This window comes from Sinocyclocheilus grahami, unplaced genomic scaffold (genome assembly GCF_001515645.1).
Source record: "Sinocyclocheilus grahami isolate Dianchi unplaced genomic scaffold, SAMN03320097.WGS_v1.1 scaffold3.1, whole genome shotgun sequence".
In the NCBI taxonomy this organism is placed as follows: domain Eukaryota; kingdom Metazoa; phylum Chordata; class Actinopteri; order Cypriniformes; family Cyprinidae; genus Sinocyclocheilus; species Sinocyclocheilus grahami.
In genome coordinates this window covers 6,933,457-6,957,587 of record NW_015505182.1, presented here as the reverse complement: position 1 = coordinate 6,957,587, position 24,131 = coordinate 6,933,457, and the positions used below count along the sequence as shown (strand labels likewise).

Sequence of the window (24,131 nt, the reverse complement as noted above, 5' to 3'; positions counted from 1 at the left end):
TTTTGCAATTAATCCGCGGATCACATGCGTGCCGAACCGTGGGGCTTGGTCCGTACAGCTCACGGATCAACTACGATCCGTTTAACCACTAGTCTAACTTGCCTAATTTACCAGCTGCTGTCTGTGCCTTTAATGTTAAACAACAAAAAAAGCTCAGACTCATTCTTCCCACTGGTTGCTATTTTGAGACTAACTTGCAGTTGGTCGCACGAGCACATAATTTGGTCGCAATATTTTTTTTATGCTACAACATGGGATTAATCAACGCATGCTGATGAACTTTTAACAATGACAAACTATCTTACAAAGCAAATAAGATGAGTCATGGCATACACCACATGCTGAATTATATACCGACTAAATTACAGAACGTTTAGCAAACACGGAGGAATCAAATAAAAAAAAATAAAAGAGCCTCCATAGCTTAATGTGAGGTAAACAGCAAAGATAACAAGCTTTTCAAAATGAAAACAAAAAGAAAAGTAAAACTAAACTTGCTGTCGGTGACAGTGCTTCAATGTTTTTTTCCCACAAGAATACCAACATGTTCACCATCTCTGGTTTAAGAAGCCGTCTTTTACTTTAGCTTGAAAACAATCCATCGTTTCCTCAGTATTCGCCTCATTTTTGCAGCGCGCACCTTCACGCTCGTGCTGACGCGGCGAGTATAAACCAGGTTTTACTCTCTAAGCACTGCGCAGCTCAAACAAGTAGCGCAGTTTTGTTATGCTTTCAGTTTCATTTGCCGTTTGATGTTTCTCATATGTAACAGAAACGGCAGAGCTTAGGAGTTGAACTACGCGGTGGTCATGCCAGTGCGACCGCACACAAAATGTTGTCGTACAGGCAGAAAAAATGGTCGCAGTCTGGAGCCCTGAATTTGTATATTTGTTCTGTTTATTTATTTGTGCTATTGGTTGTAATTTGTTAATTTGTTCTTATTTACTAACTGTTAAGTTGTCTTTAATAATGTTTGAACTTCATATTTTTAGACTAGTTGTTTTTGCTGTGGTATTGAAATTGGAATTGAGAACTGCACAATTAAACTTTGATCTAAAATTGTTGTATCATATAGGCTAGGGTTGGGCGATGTCTACAAAATTGACATCGGACAATGTCTACAGTGAAATGGGGTGCCCGAAGCGTGAATCCTTATAAGTCACGGAAAACAAATAACGATTCCTAACACCGTGTCTACACCGGACTCAAGCGGCGTGGCAAAATACTATAGAACCACTGATCTATAATAGAGATTCATTATATATAGACCAGCCACACTGGATGCGACAGCAAAACCCTGACAGTAAACTGCTGCCGCATTCTATTTATGACGTGCTGACACAAATTTCTAATGATTTTCAATGGTCCAGTGTAGACAGACTTTAGCTGATGAGGTGTGACATGATAACTGTCGTGTCCGGTGTAGACACGGTGTAACGGTTGCCTGTTACATTACAGTAAATTAAATTTCACTTACCACATAAACAGAGTAAGGAGAGATGACTGAAGACAATGGCAAATGATTTGCAGATCCTGTGCACCACTGACAAACATCTAATCTTGTAAAATGTGTGGTAAGTACTGCTGCTCCATAGTATAAACAGACTATGTGCAATCGCGAATCTCGAAAGTGAAAGTAAAAAGCCATCGTGCATTCAAAAGCAGTTTCAATGCCAGGTATAATAACGGCTCGCTGATGCCCGAAATATATGTAGTATAATTACCCAATGATATAACTGCGAGGGAAAATATTGAAATATATATTTTCCTTTCATCTCGTATTTATTCCCTTTAGGGGTTCCGTATACACGTAATTTTATTTGCGAACACGGTATTGGGATGCGGCGGATTGCGGGGGGGATCACAATGCTGGCTCAACATTGTGATGTCTATCAGCCATCGGCAATGGACGATGGCATCGTCTATCGGACCAACCCTAATATAGGCTTATTTATTAGAATACAAGATAACAAGATAACAAAACAATGACAACTACAGGATCAGCAGAAAAAAAAACATAGCGTTGAGCCCTGAGCAGTCAACAATGAAACAATGAAACGAGCCAAAACTAAGATTCAAGCTTGTTCTGCATTCCAGTTGGTCATTGATGCCTTGGGCATAATGTAAGTAGTGAGAGTGACGGAGAAGCTAAAAGCAGCAGCAGTGGCACAGGAAGGTGCAGGAGATAAAGCAGCATAGTTGCAAGTGTCCCAAAGACCAAGAGTGACACTGTAATATCAATGCATAATTTTCAGATTCCAAGCATCGCTTATTTGTTGTTTGTCACATATACTAGGGGTGCTCCAATTGATCGGCTACCGATCACTATTAGCCGATAATCGTTATGGGATGTTTGATCAGCGGTGCCTATAAAGGCTGATCTCAAACCGATCTCAAGCTGATGACGTGTCTGCCGTGAGAGGTTTGGCACGACATGCATAATTATAATGCTGAAGGTGAGATACAATTCATATTTCTTCATAAAATAACTTCTAAAGTAATTTGAAAACTTAATTTGAGACAATTTCAAATGGCTTTCACCACATCGTGTCTGCACTATAAGCGAGCTGCACAGTCGACTCAGGAATTGTCACTTGCACAATCAAGGAAGTGTCGCATCATCACTAAAGTTTATCATTTGCATTTCTTTTTAAGTCTTGCCAGTGTTTAAACCATTCAGCACTCGCGCACTGTTCTGGAGACCGTGCGCTCATGCACACTCGCAGCACACACACATAACGCCAGGTTCACACATACTCCGTTTGCAGTGCATATGCGGTGTGTATTTTCTCCGCGCTCATGTTAACGGATTAAAGCGTTCACACTGCACATGGTTGCGGTCTGGCAGTGCGTTCCAGGAGCGGTGTGTCTACAGCAGTGCAGCAATCATTGCCGCTGCACGTGTGCTGAATTAAAGTGACAGCGCATTGTTTGTGGTAAATATGAACATGGATTGACACGAAAATGTAATAATTACACCATAAATGCATTTAATTAAAGTCTACTGTGTTTCACAGTAGGGCTGCACAATTAATCGGATTTCTAATCGCGATTACAATTATGGATGCCACAATTACGTAATTGTTCAAAGCGGCAATTAATCGTTCAAAGTTCACTTATGTTATTCTGCGTGCTTAAGATGCGTTTTTTTCTTTCTACATGTTATCTTAAGGCCTTTTCCCTATTATTTTAATTTTAGTGTAACATAATACCATTCATATTTTTACTTTTTTATAATTTAAAGAAGAAACCAATCCGATGTATAATTGACATTTGAGGCTTAATACTATAGAAAAGCACTAAAGGTTTTTCAGTTAGAGTGTTTTCAGCTTGTTTATTTTCATATAAATATACGGCATGCAGTTGCATCAAACAATGGTATAAACATCATTCAATGTAAATTGTGATAATCGTAATTAATAATCGCAATTACAATTTCAAGGGAATCGACAATTATGATTTTTGTCATAATCGTACAGCCCTATTTCACAGTCAACTTTTTGGCTGGGTTTAAAGGAAAGGAGCACTTTTAGATAAACAAGGCAATCGTGGAGGCAAGAAAAAGTTCTTTATGAACCGCAGGATTACTTGTAATAAAAATATAAATGCAAAAGAAAAGGCAGTAGAGCTGACTGTTTCTGTCAGTGGTACGTTTTAATTTATAATGTTTGTGATAACGTAACAAAAGTAGTTTCAATGTTTTGCCACTTAATATATAAATCTAGAATGCAAAAGTAAAAAGCATTTAATAATCTGTTTCTTATATTTATTGCGTTTAAACAGGTCTATGAAAGACTGTATTAATGTACTGTGTAAAAAAATAATCACAATGCTGAAAAAACATTTTCAGTAACAATGTTTGGATTTGAAATCAAAATAATGAATAAAAACAAAAATGCACTGCATGATCAAATTTAGGTGAGATAATTATATATATTTTTAAAATGTCTAAAAGATGCCACCCCTCAAATAAAAGAAAATCCCCCCTTCACAAGAATAACCTAAGAGGGGAATTCCCCCCATTTTCAAAAAATTTAATTCAGACCCTGAATAAATGTCTAAAAATCCTGATTGGTGTATCACTATAAATAATTCTACATGATAAAAAAGTAGGCTTTAAAAAGATCGGTATTGGTGATCGTATCGGCAGATACTGCTTTCTGTGATTGGCAATCGTGATCGGTAGGGATGGGTAGGGAAACCCGGTATTTAATCGGTCCCGGGGCTAAATTATGATCGAGATCGTGCCCACGCGGAGGAGCTTCAGCACGCGCAACATGAAAGCCCTGTTTAATTATGATAGAAGAGAGAACTAAACATTCAAACATCTGCTTACACTTTAGGCCTGTGGCTGTTTTAGTAAGCAAATTTAATTTTTTTATTTTGATTTTGGCTTCTGGATTATACAAAAGAAGACATGAGGTAAAGCTATTAAAAACTAGCTGCGTTTCGTATTGTGCAACTTCTTTCCCTTCACAGCGGTGTGCATTCGTTCCTCCCTAAAACCCAAACTTCACATCAGAATCAGCTCAATCGGTGATTGTTGTAAGATGCCGTCTTTACTGTTGCTAAATTGCGGGACACTTTGAGCTTCAGGCACATGTCCAATCGATAAAATACACACAAAAATGTCAAAATGGCTGGCTTGGAGAGTATTTATTTAAACACAGTTTATGTCTTAAGTGGAGGAGAACAGTTGGGAGAAAATCCGAAGTGTGTCAATATATTGTCTTAAAGTGACAGACTGGCGCTTGGGCCATCAAATTGCAATTCTGCTCTTAATCTGTATAACGTTATAGCTTTAATACGCATTAATCTATCAATACATACACTGAAAACTATGCAGTGTTCATTTGCATTTGATTACTTTTAGATTTATTTTGTAGGCTATTACTTACCTGAACAGTAATGTTAGTAGAACTTCATGGAAAAATGACAGCACTGTTTATTTCATTTGTATATTTGTTTTATTGTATTTGTCAGTTTGTTTTACTTTGTTTCTTTGTTCTTACTGTATCTTATCTTATGTTTAAAACACAAAAAATGCCTGCACACAAATTGATGTTTTATATTAATTTCATTAAATATTTATTTTACATTTCAGAATATAAAGCAATGTTAATTCAGCTTGAATTATATAAAAATAAAACAAAAAGTACCGATAAGAATACCGTTAAAGTACCGAATCGATAAGCAGTATCGGTAAGAGTAGTAATACCATTAAAACCTTAACGATACCCATCCCTAGTGACCGGCCTCAAAAATCCTGATCAGAGCACCCCTAACATATAGTAGACCATTTTTGTGCCAGGGATAATAGAAGGCTACCACCCGGCTACCAACGCAAGTATATTTCAGACCTGTGGGAAGCACTGGAGCAAATAGCAAATACAATGACTTTGATCAAATCGGTTCTGAGGAGAGCAGAAAGGTCAGAAAGGAAATCCCAGTAGGCTTTTCAAGAGTCTGCTTGTCTGTAGAACTCTTCATTATCATCAACACTATTGTTTTCCATCATGGATGTGGAAAGAATGTGCCTGGTTTTAGGGGAGTGAGGGAATAAAATCTGAACACACAGGCCTAGATGATACATGCACACAATTCTTAGTGTGTCGTTACAAAACCCCATAAATGCTGGAAATGGAAATGCTGTCATTGTTTACACACACACACTCGTGTCATTTGTATTAACATCCATTCAAATAAACCAGGTCAAGATTGTACACCAGGACGTCAATGATTCTGCAAACTTATTTGTATTTGAGTCCATTCCAATTTAGCACCAAGTTTGAAATCAACGTCCTACTGCCATTAAACTAAAGCTTACAAAATAATCAAATATATACATTTACAAGTGAAAACTATTTTAAAGTCACTAATGTCAAGCTGCCACGATATTTAAATGGAATCAAATGCAAGTGAGATTTGAGAGCAGTGGCGGAAAGTAAGACTTTCAGTGAATAAATTTCATTTCAGCCTGATATTCATACAACACTATTATGACTTCAAAAGATTTGTAAAGTAGTGCACATATAAGGTACATAAACTACTTGGTGCTAAACATCTTCTTTCAAGAAAAGTCATACGGGTTTATAATGACATGAGGCTGAGTAAATTTTGCTTTTGGGAGACCTATTCATTTAAACATCTGGCTATTCAAAAATATGTTAATGCTTGATAAAATCCCATGAAGCACTCAGGAGATTTGCCTACAGAGAAAATAGTGGTTATTCATTTTGCACTTGCAATTTTTACTAACCACTAGCTATAGGTTTTAGTAATTTAGTGGCTGAGATTAATCAAATTTAAAGAAAGTAAAAACTATTTAAGCAATTTGGCTTACTGATTAATTCATTCATGCACAGGTTTTTCCTCCATGTTTTTACTTGGCACCTGTGCATGAATGATGCACATGCACATGCATGCCAAGCAATGTAGCCCCTTTAATTGACATATCATTGAATCTTACTGACAACCAAAACCAGTCAAGGTTTTTCACAAGTTCCAAATATATTTCACTTAAAAAGTTTAGCCACGCATGTAGTCACTGTATATAGAATACATTAAACAAAACATGTGACCTCCAGTGAGCAACTTCTAGGAACCCAGTAGTCTCACACTTCACTGCCCCACAGTTAATGTTGAAATAAGTTCAGCAATGCGCTAGTCCTCTTTGACCACAATGGATGCTTTTGACCTCTCGACAAGTTACAGAAAGATTTATTTTGAAAGCAAAAATAATGCAATACCAGATGTACGTGAGAACAAAACCCTTCTGGAGCAACAGGGACTTGTTGAGAGTTCTGACCTTGCGTTAAGGAAATAGTTGATAGTATAGTATACATATTTATTTAATGCCATGTCAGCATCAAAAGCTATTTCCATGGCAAAAAACTATTTTAAAAATACAAGTATAACAAATACAATAAAAACCAAGGAAATAGTTGAGAACAATGTGACGGATCATTGAGCTCGACTGAAAACCTTTTGAGGACAGATGCAGTTTGATTTCATCAATCTGAAATGCACTGTTCATCAGAGCATGCAAACTGGCAAGAAGGGCATTATAAGGCCATTTTTCACATTAGCTTAATGATCAACCTCCAAAATTAACAAGAGTAGTTAGGAAAAGTTTGCCAAATTCTGTAAACTATTTGTCTTGCATCTCATTTTAATCTAGTGATTTGATCCAACTGTGTTCCTTTCATGCCTTTGGCAGATAGGGTGACCAGAGATCATAATAAAATACATGAAAACTACATTGCTTGGCATGCATGTGCATACTTGCACAAATAGGCCTAAGAGATTTTATGCAAAATTGTATTTTATTACCTGCCATCTGACAAAGTGATTTTACACATAAAACTATATAAAAAAAAATTAAACAAAGTTTAATAAAACAAAACTACTCCATATCAGATGAAAACATATCTTAAAATAAATTCTAATGAGCAAACCTTTAACTCTGTCATGCATATCAACTCACTACAGAGTCCAATAATCAGATCTATCAAGCCATTTTCAAAAAACAATGTTTCTTTAAATTTACTTTCTGTTCTTTAACTTCAGTCACACCAGGAAGGTCTACCCCGTGCAGAGTTTGCACTAACAATTATAGGCCATGCCCCCCTACTTGTCATGATTGTTATTATCATGATCATCTGGTCACCATTTCATCAAACCACAGAAGAGATCTGCCATAAAACAGATTTAAAGCCTGAAAGCTCCAAAGTAAATATAAGAAAATAAAACCCAAACCCCTCACAATGTCTTATGCAGAGTAGAAAAGCAGGGCTGGGGCATTCCTTTATAGACCAAAAAAGAAGCAGATGAAGCCTTGTCAGTAGTAGTAAGAGATCACATACAGACACACACCCATATCCACACACAGCCTGCAATTACCTCAGACTATAATCATACAGTGGAGCACTTCAAACCTAACCTATATTATAACTATACACAACCTAACACAATAAATCAGAAAAAAAGGATAGATAGACAGCAAATAAGGTGTGTACATGCAAAGCGTGATTTCCATGTGGTGAAGGACCACGCTGACAGGAGAGTGTAACAGCGCCAGTTTCAGTCATCTCTCCAGTCCAAAAGGCCTTAATGGGTTTTTGTGTCGGTTTGTTTGTTCTAGAGGCCTTTTGCCAAATGCCTGTCGGCATTTATCTGTCAGTACAGTAAGAGCGGGAAAAAAAAAAAAAAAAGCACACAGGATGAGCGATTGTGTTCTGGGTGTTATTCTCGCTCTATTTATCACCATCAACGCTATTAAGCCCAATGCTAAAGCAAAGAGGCGAAAGCACAAATCAGTTCAACAGGTTCTGTCAAACCTGTTAAATGAGTTCAGGGAAGCATCACAGATGCATACACACGCTTGACTATATTCTGCCTGGATCTTTTGCCATTTGATAAGTTAAATTATTGGCTACAGCACAGAAACAATTTACCAAATTAATTAAAACATGAAATATTATTGCTTTAACATGATGTTTCATGAATTTAACCAAGTAAGAATGAAAGTATTTCAAGTACACTCATGCTGAAAGCAATGGTCTGGAGATGTTCAGACTTGTACGTGCATCAAGGATGAGTACGAAGACACAAATGAATATTTCCCTCTGCCAGCAAAGATGGAAAAAACAAAGCAATTAGAACAATCCAGGATTAGATATAAATAAACAGAGCAATGCGCTAGAATTCACTGTGGAAGATTACATTTGAACAAAGTTCAGAAAACCTAAAGGGTAAGCCAGCTAAAGATTCATTCCTGGAATTAAGAGGAAGAAAACACAGAAAAAGTCTGCACCAGCTTATCGTTAAAGGAGTTTCAGAAAGACGTTTAGAGGAGGTAAAGTTAAAGGCCTCAAACTTCCTCTAAGGCCTTAACTCAGGCCTGAGTTCTGGGAGCCTGGAAATACAACTTTTCCCTACATCTGCCTCAAGCTAAAAATAGTCCATCTATGCAACACTCCCCTCTGAACCAAAAGTTTGAGTTTGGAAAGACCAGAGGGGTGGAATAGATGTTGAGACATCAGCCTGTGTGAGACAGATCATGCCTTTTCCAAAAGCAACCAACTTTTCCTGGCATTAGAAAAAGTTTTGGGGTTAAAGATGTAATCGTTTTTGAGAAACTGGTGGTGATTTGGGGGAATTAGACTGTATGTACAGTATGTAAAAATTATGTTGTCACTTCCCATTTAAAAGTAATGAGTTACTTGTCTAGATGTGCGTCATTTAAACATCCTCAGACAGTGACTCAAATCCCTAAACTAGTGTTTACTCTCCACGTCTGCTATTAGAGCACAGCCCACTGAGACCTAGAATTAAGTGTAGTTACTGACAGGAGAAACATTATTAGGATTGTTCACTGTTACTTAATCGAGTAGGTAGGGCTGGACAATAATTCAATGTCAATATGTATCGCGATATAATTTTTTTCAATAACGGTGATATGATTTTTAAACACATTTCCGATATTTCGATAAACATTACCAGTTTTATCACTCTAAAAGCGCCTCCTGCTGGCAGAGAATGAGTTTTCATTTTAAATAAGCCCCCGTAAATGGCGCATCATGCACGTGAGTTTATCTGACGGAGAGACGCAAAGCAGTTTAAAGCAGAGTCCTGCACGGGTCCTGTTAGGTAAACCTGCATTCGCAGTAGCTACACAACAGAACACACGACCCGTTATCCGACAGCAGCCAGCACCAATTTAATTTTGTACCCGACCCGTTTGACAACGACCGCGACCTAAACCGCACCCATAAGCTACTGCATCAGTAAGGCAAAATTATTCATTTTCTCATGTGACACAAGCAATCAAACCAAAATAGGCATTTTAAGTTGGTGCTTTGAAGAGAAATAGACCAGCAGAGCAACAGAGGAATGATAAGAACGCGCATCCTTCCTGTATAAAATACAGACTTTTGCCTACATCTTGTGAACAATCTGCCAGGCTGTTTTGAACAAATGTGCATAAACTACATACTTAAATCTTCATAAATGAAAAGAACATATTTAGATATGACTTTACTGTTAAGTGCTGTTACTGTTGTCTCCCTTAAACTCTGCAGTGTATAGGCTATGCGGCCGTTAGTCCTTTACAGAAGCATTAAAAATAAAATGATATAGGCTACAGAAAGCGAGCAACGAGAGCTCCCAGGCTGTCATTCACTTCAGCTGCAGCGCGACTGGCTAGAATGCGTAACGCTGCAAATCCAATGTTGAGGCTCCGCTATTAATATTGAATTTCATTAGTCCCACTTATTTATGAGCGTTTGTTCGCGGGAAAGTGAGCAAGACACGACAGTGGTTATAGTTAAATAAGATGAAAGACATAGGCTATAATATAAAGAAATTAGCTACATTTATTTTCAAATTAAATATCACAACACACATTTATCATTCAGTCTAGTGCGTTTTACATATAATGTAAGCGCAACTTGTGTAGATTTAAAAAGGCATGACTGCTTCATTTTGGTGTGTATTTGTATACTTTTACCATCCAATCAATCTCAACATGCTTTAATTTGGTGTCGCTAGACGTTTGCATCACTAAGGTTAAATTAGCCTAAGTCTTTCTTTGGCCTGCGCTCTGGAAGTGATCTGTTAAATCTAATAAACTTTAATTACTAAAACTAAACTATATAAAAACTAAATAGAAATGTGTTCACAAAATAAAAACTAAACTAAAACTAACAAAATTACTGGAATTGTTTAAAATGAGCTTGCTTGTGTAAATACGAACAAATGATAAACTTATACTTTATTATGGTTCAATTTTGCAATTAATCCGCGGATCACATGCGTGCCGAACCGTGGGGCTTGGTCCGTACAGCTCACGGATCAACTACGATCCGTTTAACCACTAGTCTAACTTGCCTAATTTACCAGCTGCTGTCTGTGCCTTTAATGTTAAACAACAAAAAAAGCTCAGACTCATTCTTCCCACTGGTTGCTATTTTGAGACTAACTTGCAGTTGGTCGCACGAGCACATAATTTGGTCGCAATATTTTTTTTATGCTACAACATGGGATTAATCAACGCATGCTGATGAACTTTTAACAATGACAAACTATCTTACAAAGCAAATAAGATGAGTCATGGCATACACCACATGCTGAATTATATACCGACTAAATTACAGAACGTTTAGCAAACACGGAGGAATCAAATAAAAAAAAATAAAAGAGCCTCCATAGCTTAATGTGAGGTAAACAGCAAAGATAACAAGCTTTTCAAAATGAAAACAAAAAGAAAAGTAAAACTAAACTTGCTGTCGGTGACAGTGCTTCAATGTTTTTTTCCCACAAGAATACCAACATGTTCACCATCTCTGGTTTAAGAAGCCGTCTTTTACTTTAGCTTGAAAACAATCCATCGTTTCCTCAGTATTCGCCTCATTTTTGCAGCGCGCACCTTCACGCTCGTGCTGACGCGGCGAGTATAAACCAGGTTTTACTCTCTAAGCACTGCGCAGCTCAAACAAGTAGCGCAGTTTTGTTATGCTTTCAGTTTCATTTGCCGTTTGATGTTTCTCATATGTAACAGAAACGGCAGAGCTTAGGAGTTGAACTACGCGGTGGTCATGCCAGTGCGACCGCACACAAAATGTTGTCGTACAGGCAGAAAAAATGGTCGCAGTCTGGAGCCCTGAATTTGTATATTTGTTCTGTTTATTTATTTGTGCTATTGCTTGTAATTTGTTAATTTGTTCTTATTTACTAACTGTTAAGTTGTCTTTAATAATGTTTGAACTTCATATTTTTAGACTAGTTGTTTTTGCTGTGGTATTGAAATTGGAATTGAGAACTGCACAATTAAACTTTGATCTAAAATTGTTGTATCATATAGGCTAGGGTTGGGCGATGTCTACAAAATTGACATCGGACAATGTCTACAGTGAAATGGGGTGCCCGAAGCGTGAATCCTTATAAGTCACGGAAAACAAATAACGATTCCTAACACCGTGTCTACACCGGACTCAAGCGGCGTGGCAAAATACTATAGAACCACTGATCTATAATAGAGATTCATTATATATAGACCAGCCACACTGGATGCGACAGCAAAACCCTGACAGTAAACTGCTGCCGCATTCTATTTATGACGTGCTGACACAAATTTCTAATGATTTTCAATGGTCCAGTGTAGACAGACTTTAGCTGATGAGGTGTGACATGATAACTGTCGTGTCCGGTGTAGACACGGTGTAACGGTTGCCTGTTACATTACAGTAAATTAAATTTCACTTACCACATAAACAGAGTAAGGAGAGATGACTGAAGACAATGGCAACTGATTTGCAGATCCTGTGCACCACTGACAAACATCTAATCTTGTAAAATGTGTGGTAAGTACTGCTGCTCCATAGTATAAACAGACTATGTGCAATCGCGAATCTCGAAAGTGAAAGTAAAAAGCCATCGTGCATTCAAAAGCAGTTTCAATGCCAGGTATAATAACGGCTCGCTGATGCCCGAAATATATGTAGTATAATTACCCAATGATATAACTGCGAGGGAAAATATTGAAATATATATTTTCCTTTCATCTCGTATTTATTCCCTTTAGGGGTTCCGTATACACGTAATTTTATTTGCGAACACGGTATTGGGATGCGGCGGATTGCGGGGGGGATCACAATGCTGGCTCAACATTGTGATGTCTATCAGCCATCGGCAATGGACGATGGCATCGTCTATCGGACCAACCCTAATATAGGCTTATTTATTAGAATACAAGATAACAAGGGTCAAAAACAATGACAACTACAGGATCAGCAGAAAAAAAAACATAGCGTTGAGCCCTGAGCAGTCAACAATGAAACAAAATGCAGAGCCAAAACTAAGATTCAAGCTTGTTCTGCATTCCAGTTGGTCATTGATGCCTTGGGCATAATGTAAGTAGTGAGAGTGACGGAGAAGCTAAAAGCAGCAGCAGTGGCACAGGAAGGTGCAGGAGATAAAGCAGCATAGTTGCAAGTGTCCCAAAGACCAAGAGTGACACTGTAATATCAATGCATAATTTTCAGATTCCAAGCATCGCTTATTTGTTGTTTGTCACATATACTAGGGGTGCTCCAATTGATCGGCTACCGATCACTATTAGCCGATAATCGTTATGGGATGTTTGATCAGCGGTGCCTATAAAGGCTGATCTCAAACCGATCTCAAGCTGATGACGTGTCTGCCGTGAGAGGTTTGGCACGACATGCATAATTATAATGCTGAAGGTGAGATACAATTCATATTTCTTCATAAAATAACTTCTAAAGTAATTTGAAAACTTAATTTGAGACAATTTCAAATGGCTTTCACCACATCGTGTCTGCACTATAAGCGAGCTGCACAGTCGACTCAGGAATTGTCACTTGCACAATCAAGGAAGTGTCGCATCATCACTAAAGTTTATCATTTGCATTTCTTTTTAAGTCTTGCCAGTGTTTAAACCATTCAGCACTCGCGCACTGTTCTGGAGACCGTGCGCTCATGCACACTCGCAGCACACACACATAACGCCAGGTTCACACATACTCCGTTTGCAGTGCATATGCGGTGTGTATTTTCTCCGCGCTCATGTTAACGGATTAAAGCGTTCACACTGCACATGGTTGCGGTCTGGCAGTGCGTTCCAGGAGCGGTGTGTCTACAGCAGTGCAGCAATCATTGCCGCTGCACGTGTGCTGAATTAAAGTGACAGCGCATTGTTTGTGGTAAATATGAACATGGATTGACACGAAAATGTAATAATTACACCATAAATGCATTTAATTAAAGTCTACTGTGTTTCACAGTAGGGCTGCACAATTAATCGGATTTCTAATCGCGATTACAATTATGGATGCCACAATTACGTAATTGTTCAAAGCGGCAATTAATCGTTCAAAGTTCACTTATGTTATTCTGCGTGCTTAAGATGCGTTTTTTTCTTTCTACATGTTATCTTAAGGCCTTTTCCCTATTATTTTAATTTTAGTGTAACATAATACCATTCATATTTTTACTTTTTTATAATTTAAAGAAGAAACCAATCCGATGTATAATTGACATTTGAGGCTTAATACTATAGAAAAGCACTAAAGGTTTTTCAGTTAGAGTGTTTTCAGCTTGTTTATTTTCATATAAATATACGGCATGCAGTTGCATCAAACAATGGTATAAACATCATTCAATGTAAATTGTGATAATCGTAATTAATAATCGCAATTACAATTTCAAGGGAATCGACAATTATGATTTTTGTCATAATCGTACAGCCCTATTTCACAGTCAACTTTTTGGCTGGGTTTAAAGGAAAGGAGCACTTTTAGATAAACAAGGCAATCGTGGAGGCAAGAAAAAGTTCTTTATGAACCGCAGGATTACTTGTAATAAAAATATAAATGCAAAAGAAAAGGCAGTAGAGCTGACTGTTTCTGTCAGTGGTACGTTTTAATTTATAATGTTTGTGATAACGTAACAAAAGTAGTTTCAATGTTTTGCCACTTAATATATAAATCTAGAATGCAAAAGTAAAAAGCATTTAATAATCTGTTTCTTATATTTATTGCGTTTAAACAGGTCTATGAAAGACTGTATTAATGTACTGTGTAAAAAAATAATCACAATGCTGAAAAAACATTTTCAGTAACAATGTTTGGATTTGAAATCAAAATAATGAATAAAAACAAAAATGCACTGCATGATCAAATTTAGGTGAGATAATTATATATATTTTTAAAATGTCTAAAAGATGCCACCCCTCAAATAAAAGAAAATCCCCCCTTCACAAGAATAACCTAAGAGGGGAATTCCCCCCATTTTCAAAAAATTTAATTCAGACCCTGAATAAATGTCTAAAAATCCTGATTGGTGTATCACTATAAATAATTCTACATGATAAAAAAGTAGGCTTTAAAAAGATCGGTATTGGTGATCGTATCGGCAGATACTGCTTTCTGTGATTGGCAATCGTGATCGGTAGGGATGGGTAGGGAAACCCGGTATTTAATCGGTCCCGGGGCTAAATTATGATCGAGATCGTGCCCACGCGGAGGAGCTTCAGCACGCGCAACATGAAAGCCCTGTTTAATTATGATAGAAGAGAGAACTAAACATTCAAACATCTGCTTACACTTTAGGCCTGTGGCTGTTTTAGTAAGCAAATTTAATTTTTTTATTTTGATTTTGGCTTCTGGATTATACAAAAGAAGACATGAGGTAAAGCTATTAAAAACTAGCTGCGTTTCGTATTGTGCAACTTCTTTCCCTTCACAGCGGTGTGCATTCGTTCCTCCCTAAAACCCAAACTTCACATCAGAATCAGCTCAATCGGTGATTGTTGTAAGATGCCGTCTTTACTGTTGCTAAATTGCGGGACACTTTGAGCTTCGGGCACATGTCCAATCGATAAAATACACACAAAAATGTCAAAATGGCTGGCTTGGAGAGTATTTATTTAAACACAGTTTATGTCTTAAGTGGAGGAGAACAGTTGGGAGAAAATCCGAAGTGTGTCAATATATTGTCTTAAAGTGACAGACTGGCGCTTGGGCCATCAAATTGCAATTCTGCTCTTAATCTGTATAACGTTATAGCTTTAATACGCATTAATCTATCAATACATACACTGAAAACTATGCAGTGTTCATTTGCATTTGATTACTTTTAGATTTATTTTGTAGGCTATTACTTACCTGAACAGTAATGTTAGTAGAACTTCATGGAAAAATGACAGCACTGTTTATTTCATTTGTATATTTGTTTTATTGTATTTGTCAGTTTGTTTTACTTTGTTTCTTTGTTCTTACTGTATCTTATCTTATGTTTAAAACACAAAAAATGCCTGCACACAAATTGATGTTTTATATTAATTTCATTAAATATTTATTTTACATTTCAGAATATAAAGCAATGTTAATTCAGCTTGAATTATATAAAAATAAAACAAAAAGTACCGATAAGAATACCGTTAAAGTACCGAATCGATAAGCAGTATCGGTAAGAGTAGTAATACCATTAAAACCTTAACGATACCCATCCCTAGTGACCGGCCTCAAAAATCCTGATCAGAGCACCCCTAACATATAGTAGACCATTTTTGTGCCAGGGATAATAGAAGGCTACCACCCGGCTACCAACGCAAGTATATTTCAGACCTGTGGGAAGCACTGGAGCAAATAGCAAATACAATGACTTTGATCAAATCGGTTCTGAGGAGAGCAGAAAGGTCAGAAAGGAAATCCCAGTAGGCTTTTCAAGAGTCTGCTTGTCTGTAGAACTCTTCATTATCATCAACACTATTGTTTTCCATCATGGATGTGGAAAGAATGTGCCTGGTTTTAGGGGAGTGAGGGAATAAAATCTGAACACACAGGCCTAGATGATACATGCACACAATGGGTTTGATAAACATCGATTTCTTAGTGTGTCGTTACAAAACCCCATAAATGCTGGAAATGGAAATGCTGTCATTGTTTACACACACACACTCGTGTCATTTGTATTAACATCCATTCAAATAAACCAGGTCAAGATTGTACACCAGGACGTCAATGATTCTGCAAACTTATTTGTATTTGAGTCCATTCCAATTTAGCACCAAGTTTGAAATCAACGTCCTACTGCCATTAAACTAAAGCTTACAAAATAAGCAAATATATACATTTACAAGTGAAAACTATTTTAAAGTCACTAATGTCAAGCTGCCACGATATTTAAATGGAATCAAATGCAAGTGAGATTTGAGAGCAGTGGCGGAAAGTAAGACTTTCAGTGAATAAATTTCATTTCAGCCTGATATTCATACAACACTATTATGACTTCAAAAGATTTGTAAAGTAGTGCACATATAAGGTACATAAACTACTTGGTGCTAAACATCTTCTTTCAAGAAAAGTCATACGGGTTTATAATGACATGAGGCTGAGTAAATTTTGCTTTTGGGAGACCTATTCATTTAAACATCTGGCTATTCAAAAATATGTTAATGCTTGATAAAATCCCATGAAGCACTCAGGAGATTTGCCTACAGAGAAAATAGTGGTTATTCATTTTGCACTTGCAATTTTTACTAACCACTAGCTATAGGTTTTAGTAATTTAGTGGCTGAGATTAATCAAATTTAAAGAAAGTAAAAACTATTTAAGCAATTTGGCTTACTGATTAATTCATTCATGCACAGGTTTTTCCTCCATGTTTTTACTTGGCACCTGTGCATGAATGATGCACATGCACATGCATGCCAAGCAATGTAGCCCCTTTAATTGACATATCATTGAATCTTACTGACAACCAAAACCAGTCAAGGTTTTTCACAAGTTCCAAATATATTTCACTTAAAAAGTTTAGCCACGCATGTAGTCACTGTATATAGAATACATTAAACAAAACATGTGACCTCCAGTGAGCAACTTCTAGGAACCCAGTAGTCTCACACTTCACTGCCCCACAGTTAATGTTGAAATAAGTTCAGCAATGCGCTAGTCCTCTTTGACCACAATGGATGCTTTTGACCTCTCGACAAGTTACAGAAAGATTTATTTTGAAAGCAAAAATAATGCAATACCAGATGTACGTGAGAACAAAACCCTTCTGGAGCAACAGGGACTTGTTGAGAGTTCTGACCTTGCGTTAAGGAAATAGTTGATAGTATAGTATACATATTTATTTAATGCCATGTCAGCATCAAAAGCTATTTCCATGGCAAAAAACTATTTTAAAAATACAAGTATAACAAATACAATAAAAACCAAGGAAATAGTTGAGAACAATGTGACGGATCATTGAGCTCGACTGAAAACCTTTTGAGGACAGATGCAGTTTGATTTCATCAATCTGAAATGCACTGTTCATCAGAGCATGCAAACTGGCAAGAAGGGCATTATAAGGCCATTTTTCACATTAGCTTAATGATCAACCTCCAAAATTAACAAGAGTAGTTAGGAAAAGTTTGCCAAATTCTGTAAACTATTTGTCTTGCATCTCATTTTAATCTAGTGATTTGATCCAACTGTGTTCCTTTCATGCCTTTGGCAGATAGGGTGACCAGAGATCATAATAAAATACATGAAAACTACATTGCTTGGCATGCATGTGCATACTTGCACAAATAGGCCTAAGAGATTTTATGCAAAATTGTATTTTATTACCTGCCATCTGACAAAGTGATTTTACACATAAAACTATATAAAAAAAAATTAAACAAAGTTTAATAAAACAAAACTACTCCATATCAGATGAAAACATATCTTAAAATAAATTCTAATGAGCAAACCTTTAACTCTGTCATGCATATCAACTCACTACAGAGTCCAATAATCAGATCTATCAAGCCATTTTCAAAAAACAATGTTTCTTTAAATTTACTTTCTGTTCTTTAACTTCAGTCACACCAGGAAGGTCTACCCCGTGCAGAGTTTGCACTAACAATTATAGGCCATGCCCCCCTACTTGTCATGATTGTTATTATCATGATCATCTGGTCACCATTTCATCAAACCACAGAAGAGATCTGCCATAAAACAGATTTAAAGCCTGAAAGCTCCAAAGTAAATATAAGAAAATAAAACCCAAACCCCTCACAATGTCTTATGCAGAGTAGAAAAGCAGGGCTGGGGCATTCCTTTATAGACCAAAAAAGAAGCAGATGAAGCCTTGTCAGTAGTAGTAAGAGATCACATACAGACACACACCCATATCCACACACAGCCTGCAATTACCTCAGACTATAATCATACAGTGGAGCACTTCAAACCTAACCTATATTATAACTATACACAACCTAACACAATAAATCAGAAAAAAAGGATAGATAGACAGCAAATAAGGTGTGTACATGCAAAGCGTGATTTCCATGTGGTGAAGGACCACGCTGACAGGAGAGTGTAACAGCGCCAGTTTCAGTCATCTCTCCAGTCCAAAAGGCCTTAATGGGTTTTTGTGTCGGTTTGTTTGTTCTAGAGGCCTTTTGCCAAATGCCTGTCGGCATTTATCTGTCAGTACAGTAAGAGCGTGACAAAAAAAAAAAAAGCACACAGGATGAGCGATTGTGTTCTGGGTGTTATTCTCGCTCTATTTATCACCATCAACGCTATTAAGCCCAATGCTAAAGCAAAGAGGCGAAAGCACAAATCAGTTCAACAGGTTCTGTCAAACCTGTTAAATGAGTTCAGGGAAGCATCACAGATGCATACACACGCTTGACTATATTCTGCCTGGATCTTTTGCCATTTGATAAGTTAAATTATTGGCTACAGCACAGAAACAATTTACCAAATTAATTAAAACATGAAATATTATTGCTTTAACATGATGTTTCATGAATTTAACCAAGTAAGAATGAAAGTATTTCAAGTACACTCATGCTGAAAGCAATGGTCTGGAGATGTTCAGACTTGTACGTGCATCAAGGATGAGTACGAAGACACAAATGAATATTTCCCTCTGCCAGCAAAGATGGAAAAAACAAAGCAATTAGAACAATCCAGGATTAGATATAAATAAACAGAGCAATGCGCTAGAATTCACTGTGGAAGATTACATTTGAACAAAGTTCAGAAAACCTAAAGGGTAAGCCAGCTAAAGATTCATTCCTGGAATTAAGAGGAAGAAAACACAGAAAAAGTCTGCACCAGCTTATCGTTAAAGGAGTTTCAGAAAGACGTTTAGAGGAGGTAAAGTTAAAGGCCTCAAACTTCCTCTAAGGCCTTAACTCAGGCCTGAGTTCTGGGAGCCTGGAAATACAACTTTTCCCTACATCTGCCTCAAGCTAAAAATAGTCCATCTATGCAACACTCCCCTCTGAACCAAAAGTTTGAGTTTGGAAAGACCAGAGGGGTGGAATAGATGTTGAGACATCAGCCTGTGTGAGACAGATCATGCCTTTTCCAAAAGCAACCAACTTTTCCTGGCATTAGAAAAAGTTTTGGGGTTAAAGATGTAATCGTTTTTGAGAAACTGGTGGTGATTTGGGGGAATTAGACTGTATGTACAGTATGTAAAAATTATGTTGTCACTTCCCATTTAAAAGTAATGAGTTACTTGTCTAGATGTGCGTCATTTAAACATCCTCAGACAGTGACTCAAATCCCTAAACTAGTGTTTACTCTCCACGTCTGCTATTAGAGCACAGCCCACTGAGACCTAGAATTAAGTGTAGTTACTGACAGGAGAAACATTATTAGGATTGTTCACTGTTACTTAATCGAGTAGGTAGGGCTGGACAATAATTCAATGTCAATATGTATCGCGATATAATTTTTTTCAATAACGGTGATATGATTTTTAAACACATTTCCGATATTTCGATAAACATTACCAGTTTTATCACTCTAAAAGCGCCTCCTGCTGGCAGAGAATGAGTTTTCATTTTAAATAAGCCCCCGTAAATGGCGCATCATGCACGTGAGTTTATCTGACGGAGAGACGCAAAGCAGTTTAAAGCAGAGTCCTGCACGGGTCCTGTTAGGTAAACCTGCATTCGCAGTAGCTACACAACAGAACACACGACCCGTTATCCGACAGCAGCCAGCACCAATTTAATTTTGTACCCGACCCGTTTGACAACGACCGCGACCTAAACCGCACCCATAAGCTACTGCATCAGTAAGGCAAAATTATTCATTTTCTCATGTGACACAAGCAATCAAACCAAAATAGGCATTTTAAGTTGGTGCTTTGAAGAGAAATAGACCAGCAGAGCAACAGAGGAATGATAAGAACGCGCATCCTTCCTGTATAAAATACAGACTTTTGCCTACATCTTGTGAACAATCTGCCAGGCTGTTTTGAACAAATGTGCATAAACTACATACTTAAATCTTCATAAATGAAAAGAACATATTTAGATATGACTTTACTGTTAAGTGCTGTTACTGTTGTCTCCCTTAAACTCTGCAGTGTATAGGCTATGCGGCCGTTAGTCCTTTACAGAAGCATTAAAAATAAAATGATATAGGCTACAGAAAGCGAGCAACGAGAGCTCCCAGGCTGTCATTCACTTCAGCTGCAGCGCGACTGGCTAGAATGCGTAACGCTGCAAATCCAATGTTGAGGCTCCGCTATTAATATTGAATTTCATTAGTCCCACTTATTTATGAGCGTTTGTTCGCGGGAAAGTGAGCAAGACACGACAGTGGTTATAGTTAAATAAGATGAAAGACATAGGCTATAATATAAAGAAATTAGCTACATTTATTTTCAAATTAAATATCACAACACACATTTATCATTCAGTCTAGTGCGTTTTACATATAATGTAAGCCTTTCTATTTTAATAGATTTTAAAATGTAATTTATTCCTGTGATCATGCATAGCTGAATTTTCAGCAGCATTCCTCCAGTCTTCAGTGTCACATGATCCTTCAGAAATCATTCTAATATGCTGATTTGCTGATTATCAATATTTAAAACCGTTGAGTAATTTTTTTTTTTCAGGATTCTTTGATGAATAGAAAGATCCAAAGATCAGCATTTATTTGAAATAAAAAGCTTTTGTAACATTATACACTATTCCATTCAGTATCAATTTTATTAATTTTTTGGGAAAGAAATTATAGAAATGAATACTTTTATTTAGCAAGGATGCTTAAAATTGATCAAAAGTGATGATAAAGGCATTTATAATTTTACAAAAGATTTCTATTTCAGATAAATAGTGTTCATATCGATATCGGAATTATATCGTATCGACCGAAATTAAGAAATATATCGTGATATCAATTTTGGCAATATCGTCCAGCCCTACGAGTAGGTGTCCTGCAGGTTGACTCATTAGAAAGCTTAAAACAATGGTGTAAATTTAATACTCAAATTGGTAAAAAAAACAGTCTGAGTGGGAATGTTCCCATCATAAGTTTATCTATGATACCATAAGCTTCTCCATAACAAAGCAAAAATATCAGAATCAAAATCATGATGAGTCTTAGGTTTTTGTGACCGGCATTGAAAATGGATCATCCTCTATATGACGCTGAAGGTGTTTATCATACATATGGAAGGAAAAACAAAGTAATGTCATTGTCAGTGGGACAAAAATACATTATTTATACAAATGGCAAAATATCTGTGGCTGTTAAACTCTTCAAATTCACCTGGCACAAACACCATTTTGAAAGATAACTAACAGATTGTGTTTGACATATTAAATGTGAAGGAGGGGAAAACAAACAAAATGACTGTGCAAATCCAAAAACTGCTGGGGGGCATGACATCGTCTCCCTCACATATGTTTTTAAAAGTCAACTCAGTGGTACGCCGAAGCAATTTTCTGCTTTCATAAAGTAAAATTCAAAAGGCTTTAAAAATCCTCGTAAAAAGCTCCACATCAAGTATTTCATATCTCAGCAAGAGTCCTTAACAATCATGCAAAGAGGTACAATACACGACAACCCCTGCCAAAAATCTACTTCCAACACGTTCTTTGGCTCAGGGTGGATGTTCCAAGCTTCTGTTTGGGCTCTAAGCCTTCCGAAAACATTCCCCCCACATTTTTGGCTTGCTACATAAATCTCATTCTTCCATTTGAGGCATGGAATAGTCATTAGTCATGATTACAGAAAGTAACTGCTAACCTTCTGAAGCAATAACACTAACCTGTTGAGTGCCAGAAATGAGTGTCAACATATCTAACACAAACAGAGTTTGTTGGGTAACTAAGCTTCTCAAGTGACAAGTTTCTCTCAACCAATTTTGCACATGCCTCAGGTCAAATTTTGAGTAAAAAACAATAATAACTGGAAAACAAAAACTAGTAAAGTATGTGCCACTTAAACTGCTAAACAAGTAAACGCTTGCTCTATCGTAGTTGACTTTTTTTTCTTCAAATCCGTTGACAGTTTGTCGCAGGCCACACCTGAGGAGGAAACCTGACACACATGCATTACCCAGAAACTTGCCTTCAAACTTCGCAAGAACGTCTCCCTAAAAAACCAGCTCTTCAGTCAAACAGAGACTTATCGACGTGACAGGGTGCTTATAAACCTGATATTTTACAGCAGCTTTGAGTCGCTGCCCGTTATCTGAGATCCGTCACTCACCCAGCAGCAGCAGTTTCACTTCTTTAGCGGATTTCTCGCCGTCCTCGCGCAGATTCCTGTCAATCATTTTGGAGCGCTCTGCCGCGGCTTTATCTTCCTGGCTCACAGTACAGCCCATGGTTCCGAATGCGCGCTTCAGGGCGACGGATTTATGAGTGTAGATGTAGGAGAAAAAACGAAAAGGTATAATAACCCTTTAAAGCGACTGGAGGTTTTTTTAAATAGTCTTCCGTGACTAACTTCCTCTTTTGGCTTTGAAAAAAAAATGCCTGTCGCAAGTCCAAGGAGGGGAAATGTCTTTAAAAGACTAGTAGATCCAAAACTGACGTTTTATACGTCCGAAAAATCTTTCAAAAGACGTTTAGGGATTGAAAAACAAATGTAATGTATATATTTAAGATACTCAGATTAGGACAACACCTGGAATGTTTTGACGTTTAAGGCTCCTAAGAGAAACCAAGTAACGTTAGCCAGACGCTGGAGTCTTACATCACGCGCACAGGGACGGAGGAAAACTCATATCCACAAATCCCAAAAGTTTCTTTAAAAAGTTGAGATCAACCCCTTGTGCTCAGGTGTTTAAAAAGCAAACCGAACGATGAGATAATCGGCGACGAGAAACTGAATGAATCGGAAAACGCAAAAATCCCCGTTGTTTTCTTGCTCGGTTAAGTCCGTTCACTGATCACCGAGGGTTTTGAATAATATGCGCCGTTAGGTAGCTAACGTTGAGCGGTCTCTGATTTCTTTCAGTGTTTCACAGCCGCCACACCCCAGGTCCGCTGAGAAGTTGCTCTCTGCCACACACACACACACACACACAGCAGAAGACAGTTCTGAAGTGTACAGGGCTCCTCACGCGTTGCCAGCCAGCCCCTCTCTGATACGCCCACCGCGGGTGCTCATGGGAAATGTAGTTTTTCCCGCAGTATTCCAGTTTAAAGAAAATATCAAGTACAGTGTTTCCCATACATTGATTTATTTGTGGCACCTGCCACAATATCAAAACTGACTGCCACAAATAGATTTTCCAAAAGGCTTTGACTTCGTTAAATAAACATGAGCACTGCACATTTCAAAATCGAAACCCGGTGCGGGTGTTTT

At 37.4% G+C, this 24,131-nt stretch overlaps 1 protein-coding gene across 1 annotated transcript in view; it reads right to left on the bottom strand.

The window, feature by feature from the left end:
* Positions 1-23,145, bottom strand: part of LOC107581736 (guanine nucleotide-binding protein G(i) subunit alpha-2-like) — an 89,789-nt gene extending 66,644 nt beyond the window's left edge. The window contains exon 1 of the mRNA XM_016267383.1: positions 23,028-23,145. Within this exon, the coding sequence (XP_016122869.1) occupies positions 23,028-23,145 (118 nt within the window). The remainder of the gene's footprint in view (positions 1-23,027) is intronic.
* Positions 23,146-24,131: the final 986 nt, after the last annotated feature.